This window comes from Pseudopipra pipra, chromosome 14 (assembly GCF_036250125.1).
Source record: "Pseudopipra pipra isolate bDixPip1 chromosome 14, bDixPip1.hap1, whole genome shotgun sequence".
Classification (NCBI taxonomy): domain Eukaryota; kingdom Metazoa; phylum Chordata; class Aves; order Passeriformes; family Pipridae; genus Pseudopipra; species Pseudopipra pipra.
In genome coordinates, this window is record NC_087562.1 from 7,337,670 (window position 1) to 7,357,402 (window position 19,733).

General features: G+C 44.2%; 1 protein-coding gene across 1 annotated transcript in view; it reads right to left on the reverse strand.

The window, feature by feature from the left end:
* Positions 1-40: 40 nt before the first annotated feature.
* ZCCHC14 (zinc finger CCHC-type containing 14) overlaps positions 41-19,733 on the reverse strand; it is a 53,145-nt gene continuing 33,452 nt past the window's right edge. Inside the window, exons 3-13 of the mRNA XM_064671001.1 lie at positions 16,257-16,330; positions 13,592-13,663; positions 13,292-13,401; positions 11,186-11,280; positions 11,040-11,094; positions 10,282-10,555; positions 8,852-8,943; positions 7,686-7,813; positions 7,198-7,338; positions 5,658-7,127; positions 41-4,226 (exon numbers count right to left, since the gene is read on the reverse strand). Coding sequence (XP_064527071.1) covers positions 4,171-4,226; positions 5,658-7,127; positions 7,198-7,338; positions 7,686-7,813; positions 8,852-8,943; positions 10,282-10,555; positions 11,040-11,094; positions 11,186-11,280; positions 13,292-13,401; positions 13,592-13,663; positions 16,257-16,330 — 2,567 coding nt within the window. The 3' untranslated portion in view covers positions 41-4,170. The remainder of the gene's footprint in view (positions 4,227-5,657; positions 7,128-7,197; positions 7,339-7,685; positions 7,814-8,851; positions 8,944-10,281; positions 10,556-11,039; positions 11,095-11,185; positions 11,281-13,291; positions 13,402-13,591; positions 13,664-16,256; positions 16,331-19,733) is intronic.

The following is a 19,733-nucleotide window of genomic DNA, read 5'->3' on the forward strand; positions in this document are numbered from 1 at the left end:
ACAGCTGAATCCCCTCTAAATGAAAACCAATGCCAAGGGATTCTGTTTAACTCTTTATTTTCCATACATTAAATTTACTCAGATAAAAACATTCTAAAAATGTACAATGTAACTTTTAACAAAGTATAATAAAACATAAAAATCCCAATACCAGAATACTGGACATTTACAATTCAAAATCAAATTAGCTGAATATTAAATATTTACAAAACTATTTAAAATATTTATAAAGTTACATGCAGAATTTTGTAATACTAGAAGTGATCGAAGTAAAAGAAATGGCTCAAATGGAGCAGGAATTTCCTTCATTCCTAATGGAAAGTTATGTCCAAGAGAAGCTGTTAATCTGCACTTGAAAACACACGGGATTTGCTTTCTGCTTCAGTACCAACACGGTTCTTGCATACAACAGGAAAATTTAAGGGAGCAAATGGGTAATTCCAAGAGTTTATTACAAGAGCTGTGGGGCCTCAACCAGCCAAAGTGATTTCTACTCTCACAAAAGTTCCGTTACGTGGATTTTTGTCCAGATTTGCCCACAGTCCTCCCATTTAACAGGTGTTCAGCCTACCCCGGGCCCTCCAGCACACACAGCTCGCACAGCTGAGGGCAGTTGGATTTTGGGGAGGAGCGTTGCTCTGCCAGTACCACAGCCCAGTTCATCCCAGGGCAACTCCACACGGAACCGGCCAGCGAGGAATCGGAATTTGGGGGGACAGCCAAAGTCTGGTGCTGGACTGATATTTTCAGAAGTCTGGCGCTTCATTTGCCAAGATTTAATGACCGTGGTATGAAAAGGTTTCACAAAAAGCTGAGTGTGACAGAGCTGGTTTGAATAAAACCAGTTCTGATAAACACAGAAATTTCAGTAACAGTTTAAATGTAATTTTAAATAAAAGAAGGGTGGAACCCTCTGACCGATACCTTAGTTCCCTCCTTCCTCTCCTGCTGCTGGGGCAGAGCCTGGCACATTCATCAATGCTTCATTTGCAGGGTGGGGAGGAGTTTGCTGAAAATTCCATCCTATTTCGAGTCCTTCCATCAGCAAATGGAAAATGCAGCTGAAACTGCACTGCACGCCGCTCTCTCCCCTGGGAAAGGCTGCTCGCTGACTTCTCACCTCCCTGCAGGGAGATGACTGGGGATTCCTTTCCCCCTCTCACACTGAAAAATCATTCCTATCCCACAGTGAAATCCATTTGGAGAACTAATTCTTTTTATATATGTAGGACAAAGATAGGACTAAGTAACATTCTTTGAAATCACCATCTTTCAATGTACAAAAATAGGGTTAAAGAACTGGTTCCTTCAGGCAGGGCAGCTGGAACTACTATTCCAAACCAAACTGCCTTGCTTTTTAGGGTAAAAAAGACGGATTTGTGCCTTATAAGAACAGTTTAAGGATTATTTTATGGAACTAAGGTGCTCTGTTCAGACTTACCAACTTTGGTTGTTCTGGGTACAAAGTGAAGGGTGTTCACTGGCAGGTCTGAAGCCACAACTCGCTGGGATTTAGGGAAGGCTCTGAGGTTGCTGCTGGCTCACCAAACTTCTCCCTCTGACACTCGTGTTGCCTCCAGGTACTTCTGGATTTGAACTTAACTCTAAAACCAGACCCAACCGTTCCAAAGCGTAACCCAAACACACCCATGAGCCACTTGAAGAAACATCAGCCTTAACTTTACACAAAGGAAACAATCCCAAAGGAAGGAATGAAACAAGTTTGCTGGAAACATCAGCCTTAACTCTACACAAAGGAAATGAACCTAAAAAAAGCTCTGGAGAAAGGAATGAAACAGTTTGCTGGACAGAAGTTCAGTTCTACAGTCCTTTTGATACGATTTCAACTCTGTGATGAATCTCAGACGCGACTGTGCCCGGCCTTGGGCAGTAAAACAAAACACAACCGGTACAGAAATGACCTTTTTTTTTTTTTTTGCTGTTGTTTTTTTGCTGTTTCAAGAGGGTTTTTAACACTCACATGTGTGTTGAAATACAGTTTCTTTAAATACAATTTTAAAATACTGTTTAAAAAAAGTGAAAAAAATAATAACGTTAAGTTTGGCTTTCAGCACATGTTCCAGGCCACTGGAGAGACCCTCAAAGCTGCACATCGTAAACATGGAACTGCACATTTCCTCAGGCGTGATGCAGTGGGACAGACTGTTCCTACCATTGTCTCGAGCTCATTAAGGCAAAGTAAATTGCATTGTCAGTTTTCATCCCTTTAGTGTTGTAGGTCTGAAGGTTGTTCAGGGGAACACAGGGAACGTCCTCGAATGCAGGCAGAGCCAACAGGGAGCGTGAGCTGGGCTGGGAATACATAAATCAGGGGGTTCTCATTGCATAGCAATAACAATTAACTTTTTTTTTTTTGTTTAAACCAACTGTTCTGCAAATTTAGGTTTTGGGTTCCCCCAAGCTGTGAGCTGCAGGTCCCTCTCTGGGCCAAGTGTGGGTTCTGCCCACCCCACGTTCCCGTGCCTCTCCCAACGCTCATGATCCCACCTGCCTTCCCGGCGAGGCTGAGACCACCCTCGGAGAGAGTGGGACACAAGGATGGCCCAGAACGTTCCTTTCCTATGACCATGGCCCAGGGAGGTCTGAACTCTCACCCCCCTCACACAGCCCCGTCTCTGCACCGCTCCAAACCCTCCTGCTCCGAGAAGACTTCCCGAGTGAGAGTCACTGCGCCACTACAAATCCTATGGATTCATCCTGCTGTGGTTTAGAAGAGTGTAAGGAATACCTCCAAGTGTAAACAAGGCTTCAGACTTTAAAGGTGTCTCCCAAATTACAGGATGCAAATATCTCTGTCAGGCATTTTTAAAGAGAAGGCCTCACCCATTTAATGCCATCAAATTCCCGGCGGGAGCCATGAGGATTAGGATCTTCTTTCAACCAGACAGGACCAAAGTGTTTCAAATTAGCAGTTCGAGATGGGTTTGGCTTCCTCTCGAGTCCTAATTTAGATTTGTCACCCACAAATGATGGACTAAGTAGTTTAACACCAAAGCTACTCATCTACAACCTACTGCAACGAAGGAGGCCGACAAGAAATCCTTCCAAGTCTTGATAATAATGAAGTTTTACTACCTTTTACATGTTTGACTCCCACCTCTCCTGAATCCTGGGGTAGGAGTCAAAGGGTATTTTTATATAAAGTAAAGCAAAAGCTTATAAACTCTGCTGCCAGAGTTCTTGGTTTGTTTTTTTTTAGGATGGTTTAAAATTCATTTACAAAAGCAGAATAATAAGGTTTCTGTGAAAGAGACCTATATACAGTAACAGGACGTAAAGGTTTTGTGTATTACAGGAAAATATCCTTGAAGCCTTTATGACTCTGGAGTCTCTGGGACTTGGACCCTTGGAAACTAAGTTTATTCCAGTGCTGGGAACCCAGCACTAGATGGTAATAGGTGAGACAATGAAGCACAAGTTTGTTTCCAGAAGGAACCGAAACTGTCGTGTGTGTTCTTTTGGAAGGGAAAGGAGAGATTTTTTAGGATTTTTATTGTGGAATTAAGTCCCATAAGCCTGCTGGTGCCAATTTGTAAAGGTTGGAACTTCTTTGCCTCTTGCACTGGTCTCAGAGTGACACTGTCTGCTAAAAGTGCAGAAAGCTTGAAGAGTTTTACATTCTTCTGTAGTGCAATCCTTAAAAATCCCAGAGATTAGTGCCTGATCACTTTTGAAAAAAAGTAGACATTTTACCTAGCCCAGGGGTGCCAAAGTCCTTCTGGCCACTCCTACCTTCCTCCTCCAGCTTCCACCTCCAAACGGAGCTGCCCTGGAAAAGTTTCACCTCAGAAAGTCCACATATGGCAACATTCTCCAGCTAAAAAAATGTACATTGGATGTTGTACTTGCAACAGAAGTGCAGCTGGACAGCTCCGCCATCCATCCACCCGTCCATCTGTCCCTCCGTCCGGAACGCATCGGTCCGAGGACACGTAGTCAGGAGTTCCAACGAGATCCAAGCTCGAATTTGGCAATAAAAACTGGGTTGGATGCACCCCTAAGCTAGATTTTCTACCTAGTCTAATAAAGTAAAGCACCTTTGGATTAAAAAATACATTAAGCTTAACAGCAACTGGACGTCTCAGTTTTGCAGTTCAATCTCCGTCGTTCTCCATGGCTTTTGGCATCTTTGTGCCAGGTGGGAAAACATCAGTCTGTGGAGTCCAGACTTTCGGAGGGAGGAGCATATTTCAGCCTGAACGTACCTGGGGAGAGGAACAGAGGAATTAAACATCAACCTTCCACATCTGTTACCTCTCAGAACTTCCCAAACCAACCTGCTGCTTATTAGACATGGAATGTGGTACTGGAGCAGAACACGGCTTGGATGGAGTTCTAGGGCTGGCAAAAATTTGTTTCATGGAAACACAGAATCACAGGATGGTTTGGGATGAAGGGACCTTAAAGATTACCCAGTTCCACCCCCTGCCATGGGCAGAGACACCTTCCACTAGACCAGGTTGCTCCAAGCCCCGTCCAACCTGGCCTTGGACACTTCCAGGGATGGGGCAGCCACAGCTTCTCTGCCCAACCTGTGCCAGGGCCTCACCACCCTCACAGGAAATGATTTCCTCCCAATATCCCATCTAACCCTGCCTTCTGGCTGTGGGAAGCCATTCCCCTTTGTCCTGTCCCTCCAGGCCCTTGTGAGAAGTTTGGGAAAGTTTAAATGGAAATTTAATTAATGAAATTAAATCCAGCTTAAAAAGACATCAGAGTCTGCTGCATTTCTGGAGTTGTCCCAGTCAGGACTGACAAGGTAGCAGCTCTGCTTCCCCTTGGCCACTATCAAAATATTCACCACAGGAATTCCACTCATTTACCTTTTAGTGCTGCTGTAAATTGCTGCCCTGACACCTGACACTTCAGATAATTTATAGTGTTTAAATGCATGAGACCATCTAAAAGCTAATCCAGGCAAAGGCTACAGATAAGACATGATGTCACATGGAATCTAAGTGCTGTTCACTCCCCTCAAAGTTCCTATTTCATTTTTTAAGCTCACACCACTTGCAAATTATCTCAACATGGTATGACAATCAAAATCAAGAAGAAAAGCGGGACTAAAAAGCACTCTTGGCAAAGCAGCATTTCTGTTTCAGTTGTTTCCCACCCAGAATTAAGGATTCAGCTCTCTCCTGGGAAAGCCTGTGTGGTAACTGTGGAACCAACATGCACTATAAAATAATTATAGCAGCAAACAGGACCTTCAGGAGTATTTGAACAGTAATTGTTCAGATAAGTTATTTGGGGGAAGAAGGGAAAAGGAACAGAGGATTCAGTTTGTAAAATTCCAGGGAAACTTGCAATTATAACCAAAGCTGACCTGGATGACAGGAGCAACAATTCTGCTGCAACCTGTCCACAGCAGCTCCCTCCCTCCTCCTCCCTGGATGCTTCTCCCCTTCCCAAAAATGGATGGAACCCCCACCACAGTACCCGGGGTTGTAACAAAGCCTGATGGGTCTGTCCAAAATTCAGTCGCAACTTTAGCAAGTACAGCTCAGATCAGCAGCAGCTTTCAATAACAAGATTTTTTTACTCAAGTCAGAAATTTCAAGATGCCATCAGAACCCCTCGTGCCCCACTCCTATGGCCAAATCCCCCTCTCTGTGTGACCCAGACCCTGCCTTCACCTTGTCTGTTGAAATCCATGGGCGGCTGTTTGCAGTCCTGAGCTCTGTGCCCGCTGGCCCCGCAGTTGTAACAGGAGAGGTTCCCGTTTTTTTTGTGGCTCGAACCATTGCCGTTGCCCATCATTCCCTGTGCCTGGTACACCCCGGCCGTCCCAGCCATAAAGTTCTGCATGGGGGGCATGGCGAAGGTGGACTGTCCGGCCATGACGGAGTCGGGGGCCAGGCCGCTGTTGTAGGCCGTGTGCACCACGGGGAACGTGGTGCTGCTGTTGTACTGCTGCGTGTTGATGTAGCCGTTGCTACACAGGGGGTTGAAGGGCAGGAAGGGGAAAGTAAACATGGAAGGTCCTGAAAAGGGGTGCTGGAAGTAGTTGGCGTAGCTGACAGTCATGCCGCTGGAGCCGCAGTTGCCGCTGCAGCCGCAGGAGCTGCACACCATGCACCCGGGCGGCTGCAGCGGCGGCTGCTGGTGGTGGTGGTGGTGGTGGTTCTGGTTGGGGACCGGGATGCTTCCCGCGGATCCGCTGCTGCTGCTGCTGCTGCTGCTACTGCTGCTGCTGCTGCTGTAGAAGTTGTTGTCGGCGACGGAGGAGAGCGTGGGGCTGGAGCTGGGCGCGGGGCAGCTGGGCAGGTTGGCCATGGTGGCAAAGGACGGGGACGGGTGGCTGCTGGAGGAGGCCGCGTTGCTGTTGGCGCAGAAGCTGCCCTGCATGGGCGCCACGGGCACACTGCTCATGGCAGAAAAGGCAACTTTGGTGTTGGCTGTGTACAGAGCAGTCCGGGGGTTGATTATTGCAGGGGACACCGTGATTTGCATATTACTGGAGCAGGAAGTTTGTCCGGCCATGGCAGAGTCGGTAGGAAGAGACGAAGACACCAGGAGTTTGATGGGTGGACGAGCCACGTGGAAGACGGTGCTGGATGTTACCGTGGCAGCAGTGCTCGTTTCCACTATGAGTCCCGGCTGCTGAGCTGGTTTGATCACTCTGTCCAGACTGGAAGCATGGACAACTTTGGCTCGAGGCCCAAAGTTCATGGTGGAGGTGGGTGAGCTGCTCTCGGTGGCCCCCGACAGCACCTGCAGGGGCTGGTGGGGAGAAGACGCAGACATGACATCGACCACTGTATTCCCAAAGCTCTTTTCCATCTTTATGCTGCCCCTGGATCCAGAAGGAACTTTATTCCTTTCTTCCAAAGACAAAAGCGAGTGCACAGACGACGAGAGCAGCTTCATGTCTGCGCTGCCACGGTCGGATTTGTGCACGGAGCTGAGCATTCGGATGGGCGGGATGTGTGTGGGGGCCGCTGCCATCATCTGCATGGGCAGGGCGTGGTGGCTGGACGGGCTGGAGCCGGCGTCGTTCTGCACGGGCAGGACCTGGGCCGTGGGGCGGGCGGAGCTCGAGGGGAAATGGTTCAGCAGCATCACCGGCTTCTCCTTCTCAGAGGCGTCCAGGTGGATCTCCAGCCCTGGGGACACAAGAGCTGTGAGAGCAGCCCTGGGCAGGGCACGGGCACCGCGCTGGGGGGCTCTGCTTACGTCTCTCGTTCTCCTCGGCGCTGTCCGAGCTCTCCTCCCGTGTCTGGATCCCCATGGGGCTGGAGGAGGAGCTGGAGTACTCGGAGGAGCTGCCCTCCCGGGGCAGGGGGTGGGCTGGTTGGTCCACATCCACTCGCAGCTCTGCAGGGAAAGGGAGTGGGAACACAAGGGGTAACACCCACCGGAGAGGACCTCGTGACAGCTGTCTCGGGACACCAAGACAGAGGGATGCTCAGGATTTACGGGGACACACATGGAGGCAGAACAGTCTGACCAGAGCATTGGCCATTCCCACGGGAGCCATGAAGAGGGAACTACTTTTTATTGCCCTCCATATTCACAGAAACTGGACTTTTTGCTTGCTCCCTATTAAGCCAAAGGCATTTTGGAAGGTACAGCTTGGTGGAAAAGCAGCACAAGAAGGAGCTTGATCTTGTGCATGGACAGCTGAGCCCCGAGAGCACAGCAGTGTCCTCTACTCCTCTTACCTGCAGCATGGTTGCCTCGGATACTCTGGATAGGCCCCACGTGGGAAGTGGGGGGAACCCTTGCCACCCCACTGCTGGTCACTGACGAAGGTGTTGAGGGGTTTAGGCACCGTTTCTCAGATTTTTCTCTACCGGGAGATGGAGAAAAGTATGAAGAAACAGAAACTGGCTAAAGCACAACGATAAATAAATCCATTTCTGAATGAAAACGAAGTACACAGAGCCCATTAAACAATCCACTGGATGTTATGCTCATTTCAAATGGAAACATTTGGAAATCACATCAATCCTGACCATAACTGCCAGCAGTGTGGTTTGGACTATCTGCCATCTGATTACAACAATAATGCTCTTATTTGTACAGGGCAAAACATCACCAAAGGGTGACTAGATTCTAAAATTCCATCACATGTTACATCAGCACATCCCAAACCCAGCTGTGCACACCAAACCCAAAGAGAAGCCAAACACAGTCCCAAGTTTTCATTTTCCAAACACACTCTGGAAAAACTAAGACTGATGAAAAATGCTGTCACAGAGCTTTGATAAACAGGCCTGGATTTGGATTAGTAATTGCTTTTTAAGAAGCTGTGGTAGCTTCAGAATAAACACCTCCCTCTAAGTGGAGTTGTAGAAGCCAGGACAAGTTGTTGTATCAGTTTCCCCAAAGGGCTGTGACAGCTGCCTGAGGTCACTGTGGGACACTGAGGCAGCTCCCAAAGTAGCTGTGCTCCATCCACATCAGTTCCTACGAGCAAAAAGTCCTGCTGGGCACCCTGATTTTGACTGTGCATCCCCTGGGATTGCAAATCCTACAGCTCCCATCAGTCTCAGGTGGATGGGAAGCCCAAAATCTACCTGGTCTTTACAATATCTATGATACAAGTTTACAAAAACCTAACCAACAACATGTATCTTTTGTAGATTATTTAAACAACTGGTTATCCTTATCACAACCCTGAAGAGGCAGCAGTAAAACAAGAAGTATTAAATATTATCTGGTAAGTTCCCTTTTCAAGGGTTTTTCAAAGTAACTGCATAGGAAGGAAGATAAGAAGCATCATCAACATGTGGGGATCCTGGTGGTTTTGTGGTCTGTAAAACAGTAAAACTTGCATTCAATATTTTATGTCCTTAAAAAGAGGGTTCCCCCAGTCCTCACTTACTTCTCCAACTCCAGCTGGGTCTTGAGCTTCTTCTTTGCTCCCATGGTGAGGGACTCAAACTTATTCAGATCTTCCTCAGTAAGACTCAGAAACTTGGAAAGAAAAAATATGTGCTTAGTTTTACAGCCTGAAATATTCTTATTTTCAATGAGGAGTAATTCCAAAAGGCAACTTTAAAGCCATTTTTAAACATCGTTAATTCAAAGCAACCCTCTACTCCAGTTTTCAATAATAGAATCTGTGTAAAATAAGTGTGGGGGACTGGCATGGAAGAAAGAATATCTGTAGATTAAATGTAATTAGGTATGTGCTTCTATGAACCAGTCACAATAAAGATGAAGTAACTCGTGTATGTATTAAAAGAGAATTAAATTAAAATAGACCTTTGTGCTATCAATGAGTTTAAGCATCTGTTTCTCTTAGAGAATTACTCCAGTTTTCCTACTCATGTCACTTACCACAAAGTATAGTTGTCTCACAGTCTAATTGGAAAATTTACTCCAAAAGATTTTATAATTTATAATACTCCAATAAATTTTATAATAACATATAGAGATAGAATATGAAAACAAAATATAGACATTTGTATTATAATGTAATTAAAATGAAAGTTAGGGAAGTGTGGATAATAATTGTTTTTAAAAACATACTAGAATATGTAGTTTTGCTACTTTATTAAAGAAAAACCCGCTATATATTCCCCTTCATATAATGAAGAAAATCAAATCAGAAGACTCTGGGAAGAGATTAGAATTAAATGCAGAAAATATCCTATAACCAGCACAAAGCCCTCCCTGGCTCAAGCCAAGCCCTCACTCCACTGGAGGGCGCTCGAGGCCAAAAAACAGAGGACAAGGAATTTCCCCGATGGAGCTGAGGAAATGCTGTAAAATATTCTGTTTAGATGAAACCCAGCACACACAAGTATTATTTGTGACTTCTACAATGCAAATACTTAAGAGATGATTTTTCCACGAGAATTTCTGCAGCAAACAAAACCCACTCACACACACACACACGTTCACGCCAGAAGTCTGTGTGAATCTATTTTTTAGAATTAAGGATAACCAAATATTTTGGGAGTAAAATCAATCAAGAAGCAGAAATAAAAATAATCGACAAATTTAGCTGTCTCCTGCACATCAAAGGGATGACAAGGGAGCCCCAGCAGAACTCCTAAGGCAGCATCCAAGCTGGATCTCCAAGCATTCAGTGTGGGATCCTGGAACAGGCGGCAGCTGTCAGACAACCCCAGCCCGGATACAACACAGTGAAAATAGAAAGAAGGTTTTCATCAATTGCTTTAAGGGAGTGAAAACCTTCCTAGCACGTGCCAAAAACTTGAGTGATTCTCAGTGCAGATGTTTCCAGCCTAGAGAACCTCAGGATAATTTAAAAGCTGGCTGCCTTTCCCTGATTTCCTGCCCTACCTTCTCCATGGTGAGCTGTTTGAAGACAGGATAATACTTGTGCAAGCGCAGTTTCCTGAGCCAGTCTAGGATCCCGTTTTGCTCCTGTGTCTGGGGGGTCTGTGGGCTGGAAGACATCAGCATGGATGAGGAGGAGGTGTCCATCTGGGAGCGATAGGCCAGCGAGGAGCCGGCGCCTCCGGAGTGGGAGCAGTGGGGCAGAGCAACAGGAGCAGTGGCCGAGTGCTGGACGTGGTTCTGCGAGGACTGAATTCCAGCTACTCCACAGATAGGTCTGAAAAATGGGAACAGGACTGGATTTAGCACTTTGGATAATCTGTGTCACCCAGAGTTCAGCTGCTGGAGCCAAAGGAATCGGGATTCTGGTAAAAACTGCCCCTTTGGATCCAAGGTTTGCACCCACCCTGTTCCATGGCACACTAAAAACAGGGCAGTTCTGGCAGAGCAAAGCTGATCTTCAGCTTCAGCAGAGTTTTCCTTCAATAATCACAGATATTTTATATTCTTTTACCTCTCTGTGATTTAACAAATGTTTAGAGAGAATGGTGTGGTTCAGCTTTGCGTTATTAAAAAGAAGTAAAGGAGCCTAAATATAATCCTGTGGAAATTTTTAGTTTTTCCATGTGGAAGTGGCAAAAGAAGTCACATTATTGGTTCCTCGTAGTGGTCTGGATTAAAATTTTTTGGGTGCCTTGGTTGCAGAAAATGAAAACTGCCTCTTGAGAGAATGAGTGTGGTAAACAAGATAAATATTTCACCTTCCAGATGTTCCCAGCGTAGTTCCTACTTTATACAGGGAGGGGTTGCCAGGATCTAGAAACAAGGACCAGAGTTACAAATGGCATCAGTTCATGAAAGGCACAGCAGCACAAAAAACTCATTTTGAAACTTTATTTAAACTCACTTGAGCTCTGGAGTTGCTGGGAGGGAGATGAAGTGCTGAAGAACTTCCTGACGTGGTCATTTTTCACCACATGGGAAGGGAACGGTGCCAAGTACCTGCGTGGGCAAAAAAAGCAAACAAACCCCCCTGTTCTGTGAGATCTGACTGGCAGCTGCCTCACAAATCCATCAGGATTGCCCACTGGACAGGACATTTTGAAACTGGATTTGAAATTTAGAAGCTAAAACACCCCATGAACTTCTGAGTCAAAGTAGACTGGAAACTTATGGATACTCTTATCCTTAATACCAACCATGTTATCTTTGTGCTGCTTTCACTCTGTTTAGTGTTTCCTCATTTAGGAACTCTGAACACTTTCAAGGCAGAAAATGTTCATATATAAACTTGAAAATTTCCTTTCAAATTCATGAAGAATATAAAATATAAACGGATCTGTTATTGAATTTTCTCCTCTTGGAGATAAACAGCAGATGCAGAGTCTGGCAATGTAGGGAAAAACTTATGTCACATTTTCCCTGGGATTGCTGGGCCTCTTTTGAGGGAAAAGAGACCTTATAGCAGTGTTTCAGTGCCTAAAGGGGCTCCAGGAGAGCTGGAGAGGGATTTTGGACAAGAGGGAATGGCTTCCCACTGAAGGACAGCATGTTTAGATTGGATAGTAGGAAAAAATCCTTCCCTGTGAGGGTGGTGAGGCCCTGGCACAGGTTGCCCAGAGAAGCTGTGGCTGCCCCTGGATCCCTGGAAGTGTCCAGGGCCAGGCTGGACGGGGCTTGGAGCAACCTGGGCTAGTGGAAGGTGTCCCTGCCCATGGCTGGGGTGTTGGAATTAGATGAGCTTTGAGGTCCCTTCCAACCCAAACCAGTCCATGATTCTATGAAAAAATGCCAATCTCCTAAAGCTTTTCAACTACACACCCACAGGTGCTTTCCAGCTTGAAAAACCACAGTCAATTCCTGAATTTTACAAACAAGCAGCACTTCAGGGCAGCTTCTTTCCCTGCTCCAAAGCTGCAGCCCGTGCTGCAGGAATGCAGGATGCTGCTCCATTAACCCAGATTTGTAGAGACTGTTGCTGCCTAAACAGCAGCCACACACATTCCCTCTCCCTCTCCCAAATTCCCCTCAGCAGGCTCTGATCCTCAGAGCACAGTAAGGACTGCTGGAAATGGGAACACTATTTGACATGAAAAATAATCCAGGCATGCACCTGCTGGCTGCTGACTATGGAAAACCAATATCCACTGTGGACTGCCAGCGGTCTGCCTTGGCTTAGGGAAAAGAGGTGTTAAGTAGAAGCTCTAATAAAGTTAATTAATATTTTAAAATGTCACTTATTACTATAATAATATTAATATTACAATAATCTCATTTTGCGTAGGTACATGCAGTAGTAGCTGAAAATAATTTAAGTCCCTCCAATTTTCCCAGGAAAATCATGCTAATATTTAGAAAGAGAAGTGATGTGATCTGTCACAGATTATGATATTTAAAATACTGTTTTACATTAGATAATGGCCAGGTGGTTTGTGATAATTTGAGAAGGTACAAGTCAAGGATTCAAAAAAACTGTGAAAGGCTTCCAAAAATTCAATTACCATAATATATAAATATATATTCCCCTTTTTTAAATTAAAGTAAAATAAACATGACAACCTAAAACAACTGAAACGATAAAAAGGTCCGTGAAAGGGTAATGGGGGAAAATCCCCACAATCAATCCCTCAACACAGATGGGTGAATATTCAGGCTACTATTTTTTCCTTATTTTTGTGAGGGTTTTTTTAAGCAATTCTGGTTATTTTTGAGTCCAAACCAAACTTTTTGCAAAGCCAATGATCCTCTATTTGTTTTTAACAAGGAACGAGGAAATATCAATTCTCCAGGAAACTTAATACAGAATATTATTACCATCTGTACTTCTGAAGAAAGAATTCCTGAAAAATTGCTGTGTGCTGGAATTAACAGCAAGAAATAAGGCTTAGAATCAGGCTCTAATTTCTTGAGAGTAATTTAAAATATGAAGATAATATTTCTGTTTCCTGTTTTTTTGGTGAAAGAAGCCAAGTACCAAGATAAAAAACCCTCAGCAATAAATATCCCAGCATACCTCAGGTCCGATTCCAGGTCCATGTGGTTCCGTTCCAGGTAAAATGAATCTGGACCAGCTAGGCAAGGAATAAATTTCTCCAAGTTTTCTTCTGGATACAGCTGAGACAGCTGAAGATGGAGGATATTACAAAAAATAAGTGAAAAGAAGACCTGTTATTTCTGTGAGATCCAAGGTACAGCAAATATTTGATAAAATTCAATCTGTATTATCTCGGTACATTTTGAAAAATGTCATTGAACAAAATTCCATACAGGGATAAAACATCTATTTTTGAAGTACCTTCCATCTCATCTTTACCTTTGAAATAAATTCAGTCACTTCAGCAGAAGATTTGGTTACCAACGTCACTGAAGAATCAGACCACAGGACCTTGGGGAGCAAGAAGGACTTGGTTTAGTAACTGATTTAAGTTTGGTTCCAAAACATCAATAATTGGTATAAAACATCCCCCAGAGCCTGAAAGAAAGTTTTTAAGGTGTGACATCAATAAGGAAACTCTTTCTTTGTGCACAAGGAACTTTTATCAGCCCTCCCTCTTGCTGTTGTTACCACTTAACAACTACTGTGAATGCTTGGAAAAGCACCTCATAGTTTACTCAGCCCTTACACACTGCAGACATGCAGCATTAAGCAACAGACCACTAAGTAATGGAATTTTTTTTCCTCATTATTGTTAAAGAAAACAGCTGGTTTGTAGAATCTGCTGTGCAACAGGAACAACTCCCCACAGCACAACGCTGCCTATTCCTAATTAATCAACTCCATATGCCATGGGAAGCTGGAAATGGCAGCATATCCCTGCAAAAAAAGGCAAAACCTTAGAAATGAAACCTGGAGTTCCTGCTCCATACTCCATCTTGCCCATGCCCTAGAGAAAGGGAATATTCAGTATCTCTTCCCATACATACAACTCACAACATCCTTGGATAAAGAGGCATTTATTTCTTGGGAGATGGAGTTTAGCTGAGCTAAAACTCAGGATTTCCTGGCGTGAAAAATATCAATGTGAGACAGGCCAGTGATAAGTCCCTTCAGACTCAAAATATCCATTGGAGGCATCTGGATCCTCAGCAGTTCCATAGGGGATGGAGCTGGGTGTAAGTGTTTCGGGATCACAGACCATCCTCTCACATGACATTAGTTTCAATGACAACTGAAAACATACACAAAGTTTTTCCAGCCATCAGAAAAGCTGCCAAAATGACTGGTGAGAGGATTTCAAAATATATTACATAAGGGAGGAATTTCCTCTCGGCAGAGTTGTTACACCAAAAAAAAAAAGAGGAAAAAAAGAAAAGAAGAAAGAAAACTTGAGCACTGTCTGATTTTACAGAGTTTGTGGGCTGTTTGTTTTCTTAAAGCTTGTGATAAATTAATATTTTTTCAAATCCATGAGACATTTCAGAAATATGGAGAAATTTCTCTTTCTTTTGCAGGTTTTGTAATAATTCAACATTTCTTATGACTTATGTATTGCTAACTTGAATTTTCAATATTTATAAAACAATAATGTGAACTGTAAATGCAGGGAACAATAGCAGTGCAGACACTACACTGCTCTATCCATTGACCTCATATTCCCAAGAATAAAACATCTAATAGTTGGGTTTTTAACCCAGCAAACTGTAATTTATTAGCTCAGCTGAACCCTGTGCTGTTCTTTCAGTGACCAGCTGTGGAGTGAAACACTGGTTACAGTAAATTCTGGTATTTTTAGAAAAATTTGTAATAGGAAAAGAACTTTCATGAGATCCTAACTGGAGTGGAGACAACTGCAGACTTCATAGAGATTTTGAAAACCCCTTGGAAAAATCCTTTCTAATATCGATGACATTTGGAACAATTGTGGGATTCAGGAAATCCAAGACATTCTCCATGAATCAAGTCCTGCAGAGGTTAATGCTGTCAACATCCCAACAGATGCTGAGCTCATGTTCTGTCTTGGCTGGGAGTGAATAACTTGTTCTTTTTGGTGAAAGTTGGGGATAACTGAGGTTCTCCTGCTTGGTTCCTTTCAGGTTCTCCTTTTCTCACCCACCCTTTGGCTCCGGTGCCTCATTAAACAAAGCAAAGATGTTTTCTGGGCTGTGCATTCTGAATTTTGGAATATGTAACTCCAAGTGGATGGGGAAAACAGCACCCAGACACCATCCCTGCCCTTCCCACAAGGTTCCATGGGGTGAAATCATCCCTGCACCGGAACTGGGAGCAGTGACAGACCCTCCAAAAGCTGCGTCAAACCGGGGGGAAGCCACTTCTGCTCGCGGCGTGTGGTGAACCACACTCATTCCACAGGCACTGCTCTCACTTCCACTTGGAATTAGTCTGGCTTCAGTTTTCAGACAACAGTTCCTGTTATGCCTCTTGTGCTGCATTAACGTCCCCTTTGCTGCAAAGTATTTTTATTCCCTTTGAAAAGGCTTTTATGCGATACTGAAAGTCACCTTCCAGTCAAGTTCTTTATCTCTCCTGCTACAGAACATTTTCCTCAAGCCCTGAAGAATTTCCAAAGCCTTTCTGTACTCTCCAGCACCTCTTTTGGAACCTACAAGGCCCAAACCATGTGCCAAAGGCTCCCATCCTGCCACTTTCCATGTGTGCAACCGTGCCCTAAGAGCCTACGTTCTCCTTTGTCCAGATTAAGACCTAAATTCCCTCTAACTTCTGCGTTCCAGCAGAAGAATGGATATGGATAACCATTCTGTAAGTGTGGTATTTCTCCCTAAATATACACTTTGCCACAACCTGCTGCATGAGAGCGAATATTTTTTTACCAGTCCCCACCTACCAATCTTGGCATCATCCATAATGCTCATAAACAGCCATTTATAACTTTCAACTAATGGATTAAAAACTCCCAAAGGAGCAATTTCTGGGACCCAACAATAAAATCTGAGAATTTCCTTAACTCCTCCTTAAATATTATCCTCCCTTCTTTCATAGCAAAGAAACCCAAACTCACCTCAAAGGAATACTCAACATTTCTCTCATTCTTCTTGTGTGCCAGTCCCTTTAATTCCACTTTTTCAACACTCACTATGAAAAAACAAAGAGAGAAGAAGAATGAGGAGGATATTCCCAAATGCAGGCAGGAGTGATGGCTCTTGGGCAGTGCCAGGCCTTGCTTTGAGAGCGTCTGATGACCTATGATGGTGCTCCAGGTGCCCAGCTCCGGCCTCCTCCCTTGGATAGGGAGGTTGGTCCCACCACTCCATGCTCCTTCCACTTCCAGCCTTGGCAAAGCTTCATTTCAACCAGTTACAGCCCAAATAATACAGTCAATGCAAAGTTCTTTATGTCCTCATGGCATCATCACAACACCCACTGCTGTAATAACAGACTGCCCACACACATGGAATTATCTTAGGAACATCCAGGAGCAAACAACACCCCTCCAAGGGAAATGAAGGAAAAGCCTCCATGTCTTCAGGGCCGGGTTTTGCAAGTTCAGTGTGGTTTCATTGCTGTGTTGACATCCCGACTCCTCCCTGCCTGCAGTTCCATGGAAAATTTCTGCCTCCATTACCATGACTGGAGTAAGCTGTAAGTAAAAATGGGATCTGATTGTGGAAAGGACAGACAGGTCATGTGACACACAGCCTTTAAAGACAATCTTATCCGTCGGATCTCCGATATACGGGATCCTTGGAGACTCTCACTTCCCAAGACACTCAGATCAGGAATTCCACCATGAAAAGCATTATGAAGATTATTTCACCGACTTTCTATTTCTCTTATAAATTTCTCCTGTCTTTTTACTGCATGCTTGGGGATAGACACACGGAATTTTTCTAATAAAAAGCCAATTGGAATAGGCTTAAAAAATTCAAAAGCAAAATTATACCAAAACAAAGTCACCAGAACTTTACCTGTGAGCAACCAGTGCCTGAAGAGACATATGCTGGGTATATTGTGCTTTCACTGAGCAGTTCTAACAAGCCAAGCCCAGAACTTTGTCATTTTGTTTCTGGGAGTCACTGTTTACAAGCTGTTTACCCGTTTTCAAGACTATTTATACTCGCTGTTACCTGTAAGACTCAAACTGATGTTTGTCCCATAGAACTTCCTTGTATCTACAGGACAAAACCCTGCAGTGCAAAAGTCACGGTGACAACACTGCAACAGGGAACTGCTTGATCCACCTCCCATCTCCTGTTCCCCAGTGAGGCTCCACCCAGAGCCACCCTCTTGCCCATGTGGGGCTTGATTTCCCTCTGCTTCCACACAATCCTGGCCTGAAGGTTTCATTGCGGCCTTTTAAACATTTTATTGTGTCCTCAGAGAATCGTGGAGTGGTTTGGACAGGAAGGGACCTCAAAGCTCATCCAGTTCCATGGGCAGGGACACCTTCCACTAGACCAGGTTGCTCCAAGTCCCATCCAACCTGGCCTTGGACACTTCCAGGGATGGGGCAGCCACAGCTTCTCTGCCCAACCTGTGCCAGGGCCTCACCACCCTCACAGGGAAGAACTTCTTCCCACTATCCCATCTAACCCTGCCCTCTGGCAGTGGGAAGCCATTCCCCGTTGTCCTGTCCCTCCAGGCCCTTGTCCAAAGTCCCTCTCCAGCTCTCCTGGAGCCCCTTTAGGCACTGGAAGGGGCTCAAACAACTCCCTGGATCCTTCTCTTCTTCAGGCTGGACACCACCAGCTCTCCCAGCCTGGCTCCAGAGCAGAGGGGCTCCAGCTCTTGGATCACATCCATGGCCTCCTCTGGACTCATTCCAGCAGCATCATGTCCTTTTTATGCTGGGAATTCCCAGAGCTGGAGGCAGCACTGCAGGTGAGGTCTCACCTAAGTGAAGCAGGTCCTATTCATTTAAAAATGTTACTGCCTGGGTCTTGGCTGCTTAAAAATCTCTTTGAGTCTATTTATTTACAGTCAAAATTCTTAGACCCTCCAAATTCTAAACAAATCTATAGATGTTCGTGCCTGTCTTTACATTTCCAGAATTAACTTTCCTCTTCTGATCACCTCAAACGTTCCTCCTCCATGTAATTCCCAATTACAATTACAGAAATCCCTGAGCTTATGAATAATGGCAATTCATTACTTACTACTTTCTCCTGCATATTCTGCTTTTTGTAGAGACTTGTTCCTCTTAAAACATTTCAGTGGGTTCCTCTCACGCTTCTGAAATGATTCTACACCACATGCTGAGCACCACAGGAGTAAATCTGCACACCACATACTGCTGAGCCATCTACACAATGTGCCATGAAGACTTTAACATGAAGATTTTAACATCCATAAGGCTCATTTAAAGAAAAATCTACCTCAGTGCTCTTATTTAAGAGAATTCACAACCCCCTTTAATGTGATCACAGCTAAAATATATTGAATACTGCTCGGAATTATAAGTAATACAGAATTATAATGAGAAAGAACGTGCAAAGTGGGTATTGAGAGAGGGAATGTTGGTGAAACAGCTGAAGGATGAGCAAATAACTTGCAGAAAGCCCAGTGTCAACTGATGCAACATCTGGTTTTGAAAAACACAGCAAGTGTTACACAACATTTGTTGTTTATAACAAATCCAGCACCACTTCTCTGCAACTGTTCTTATCATTTGGCATTTCTACAGGATTCAAATCCCATCCCTTCCAGTCATTCATTTTTCCTCTCCAGTAATTCGAGCAAAACTGGATTAGCCATGGACATAAAATAAAGCTATTCCTGTTTTACTCTGTGGGTTAATAACAAACCTTAAATCACCTCATGGATTTTGTGGTGCTACGGTTACACGACCTTTTCATGCTCAACTTCTGGCCTCAACTTGCCCAGTTAATAAAATCCCCTGCAGTGGATTTATCAATGGAAAATCATGGTAATTAGCAAAGTGAACCATTAGGTGGATAATTCTGAATCTTGTAAGATTAGGTCTGTTCGAGAGCATGAAACAGAGTTCACTGTGCTGCAGAAACAGTGACAGCTTTAGGGACAATGCACTGGATAATTCCTAATATTATACAAAGTGCTCCAGGAATTTTCCCCCAGCTGGCTAATACTGTGAAAAATACCATCTGCTTAACCAAATCTAGAGTTCTTGTTTAATTTTGCAAGTTGTATGTTTTTGTTATGTGGTCTCTCACATAATCTTTGTGTTATTTAACTTCTGGTTCATTTTGTTAGAATAATAAACCTCATCATGAAGCTTAACTTTATTCAGAGCAATCTATCCTCAAAACTCTGGAAGAAGAAGGTGCCATCCACCAAGCACATCTGAGTGGATATTAAACCTGCTGTCTAAAATATTATAAAGAAAATAGAAAAGAATTTTTATTTACTGTTTTTACTCTCAAAAGCATGGAAAAGTGCTCAAAGTATCTGCCCAGTATCCCAATAAATGAGCAGAAAATCTTTGTACAGAATTAAGGACACCTGATACTGATGTCTTTTCAGGATGCTGAATTCAGCAAAACTCAAACTTCCCAACCCA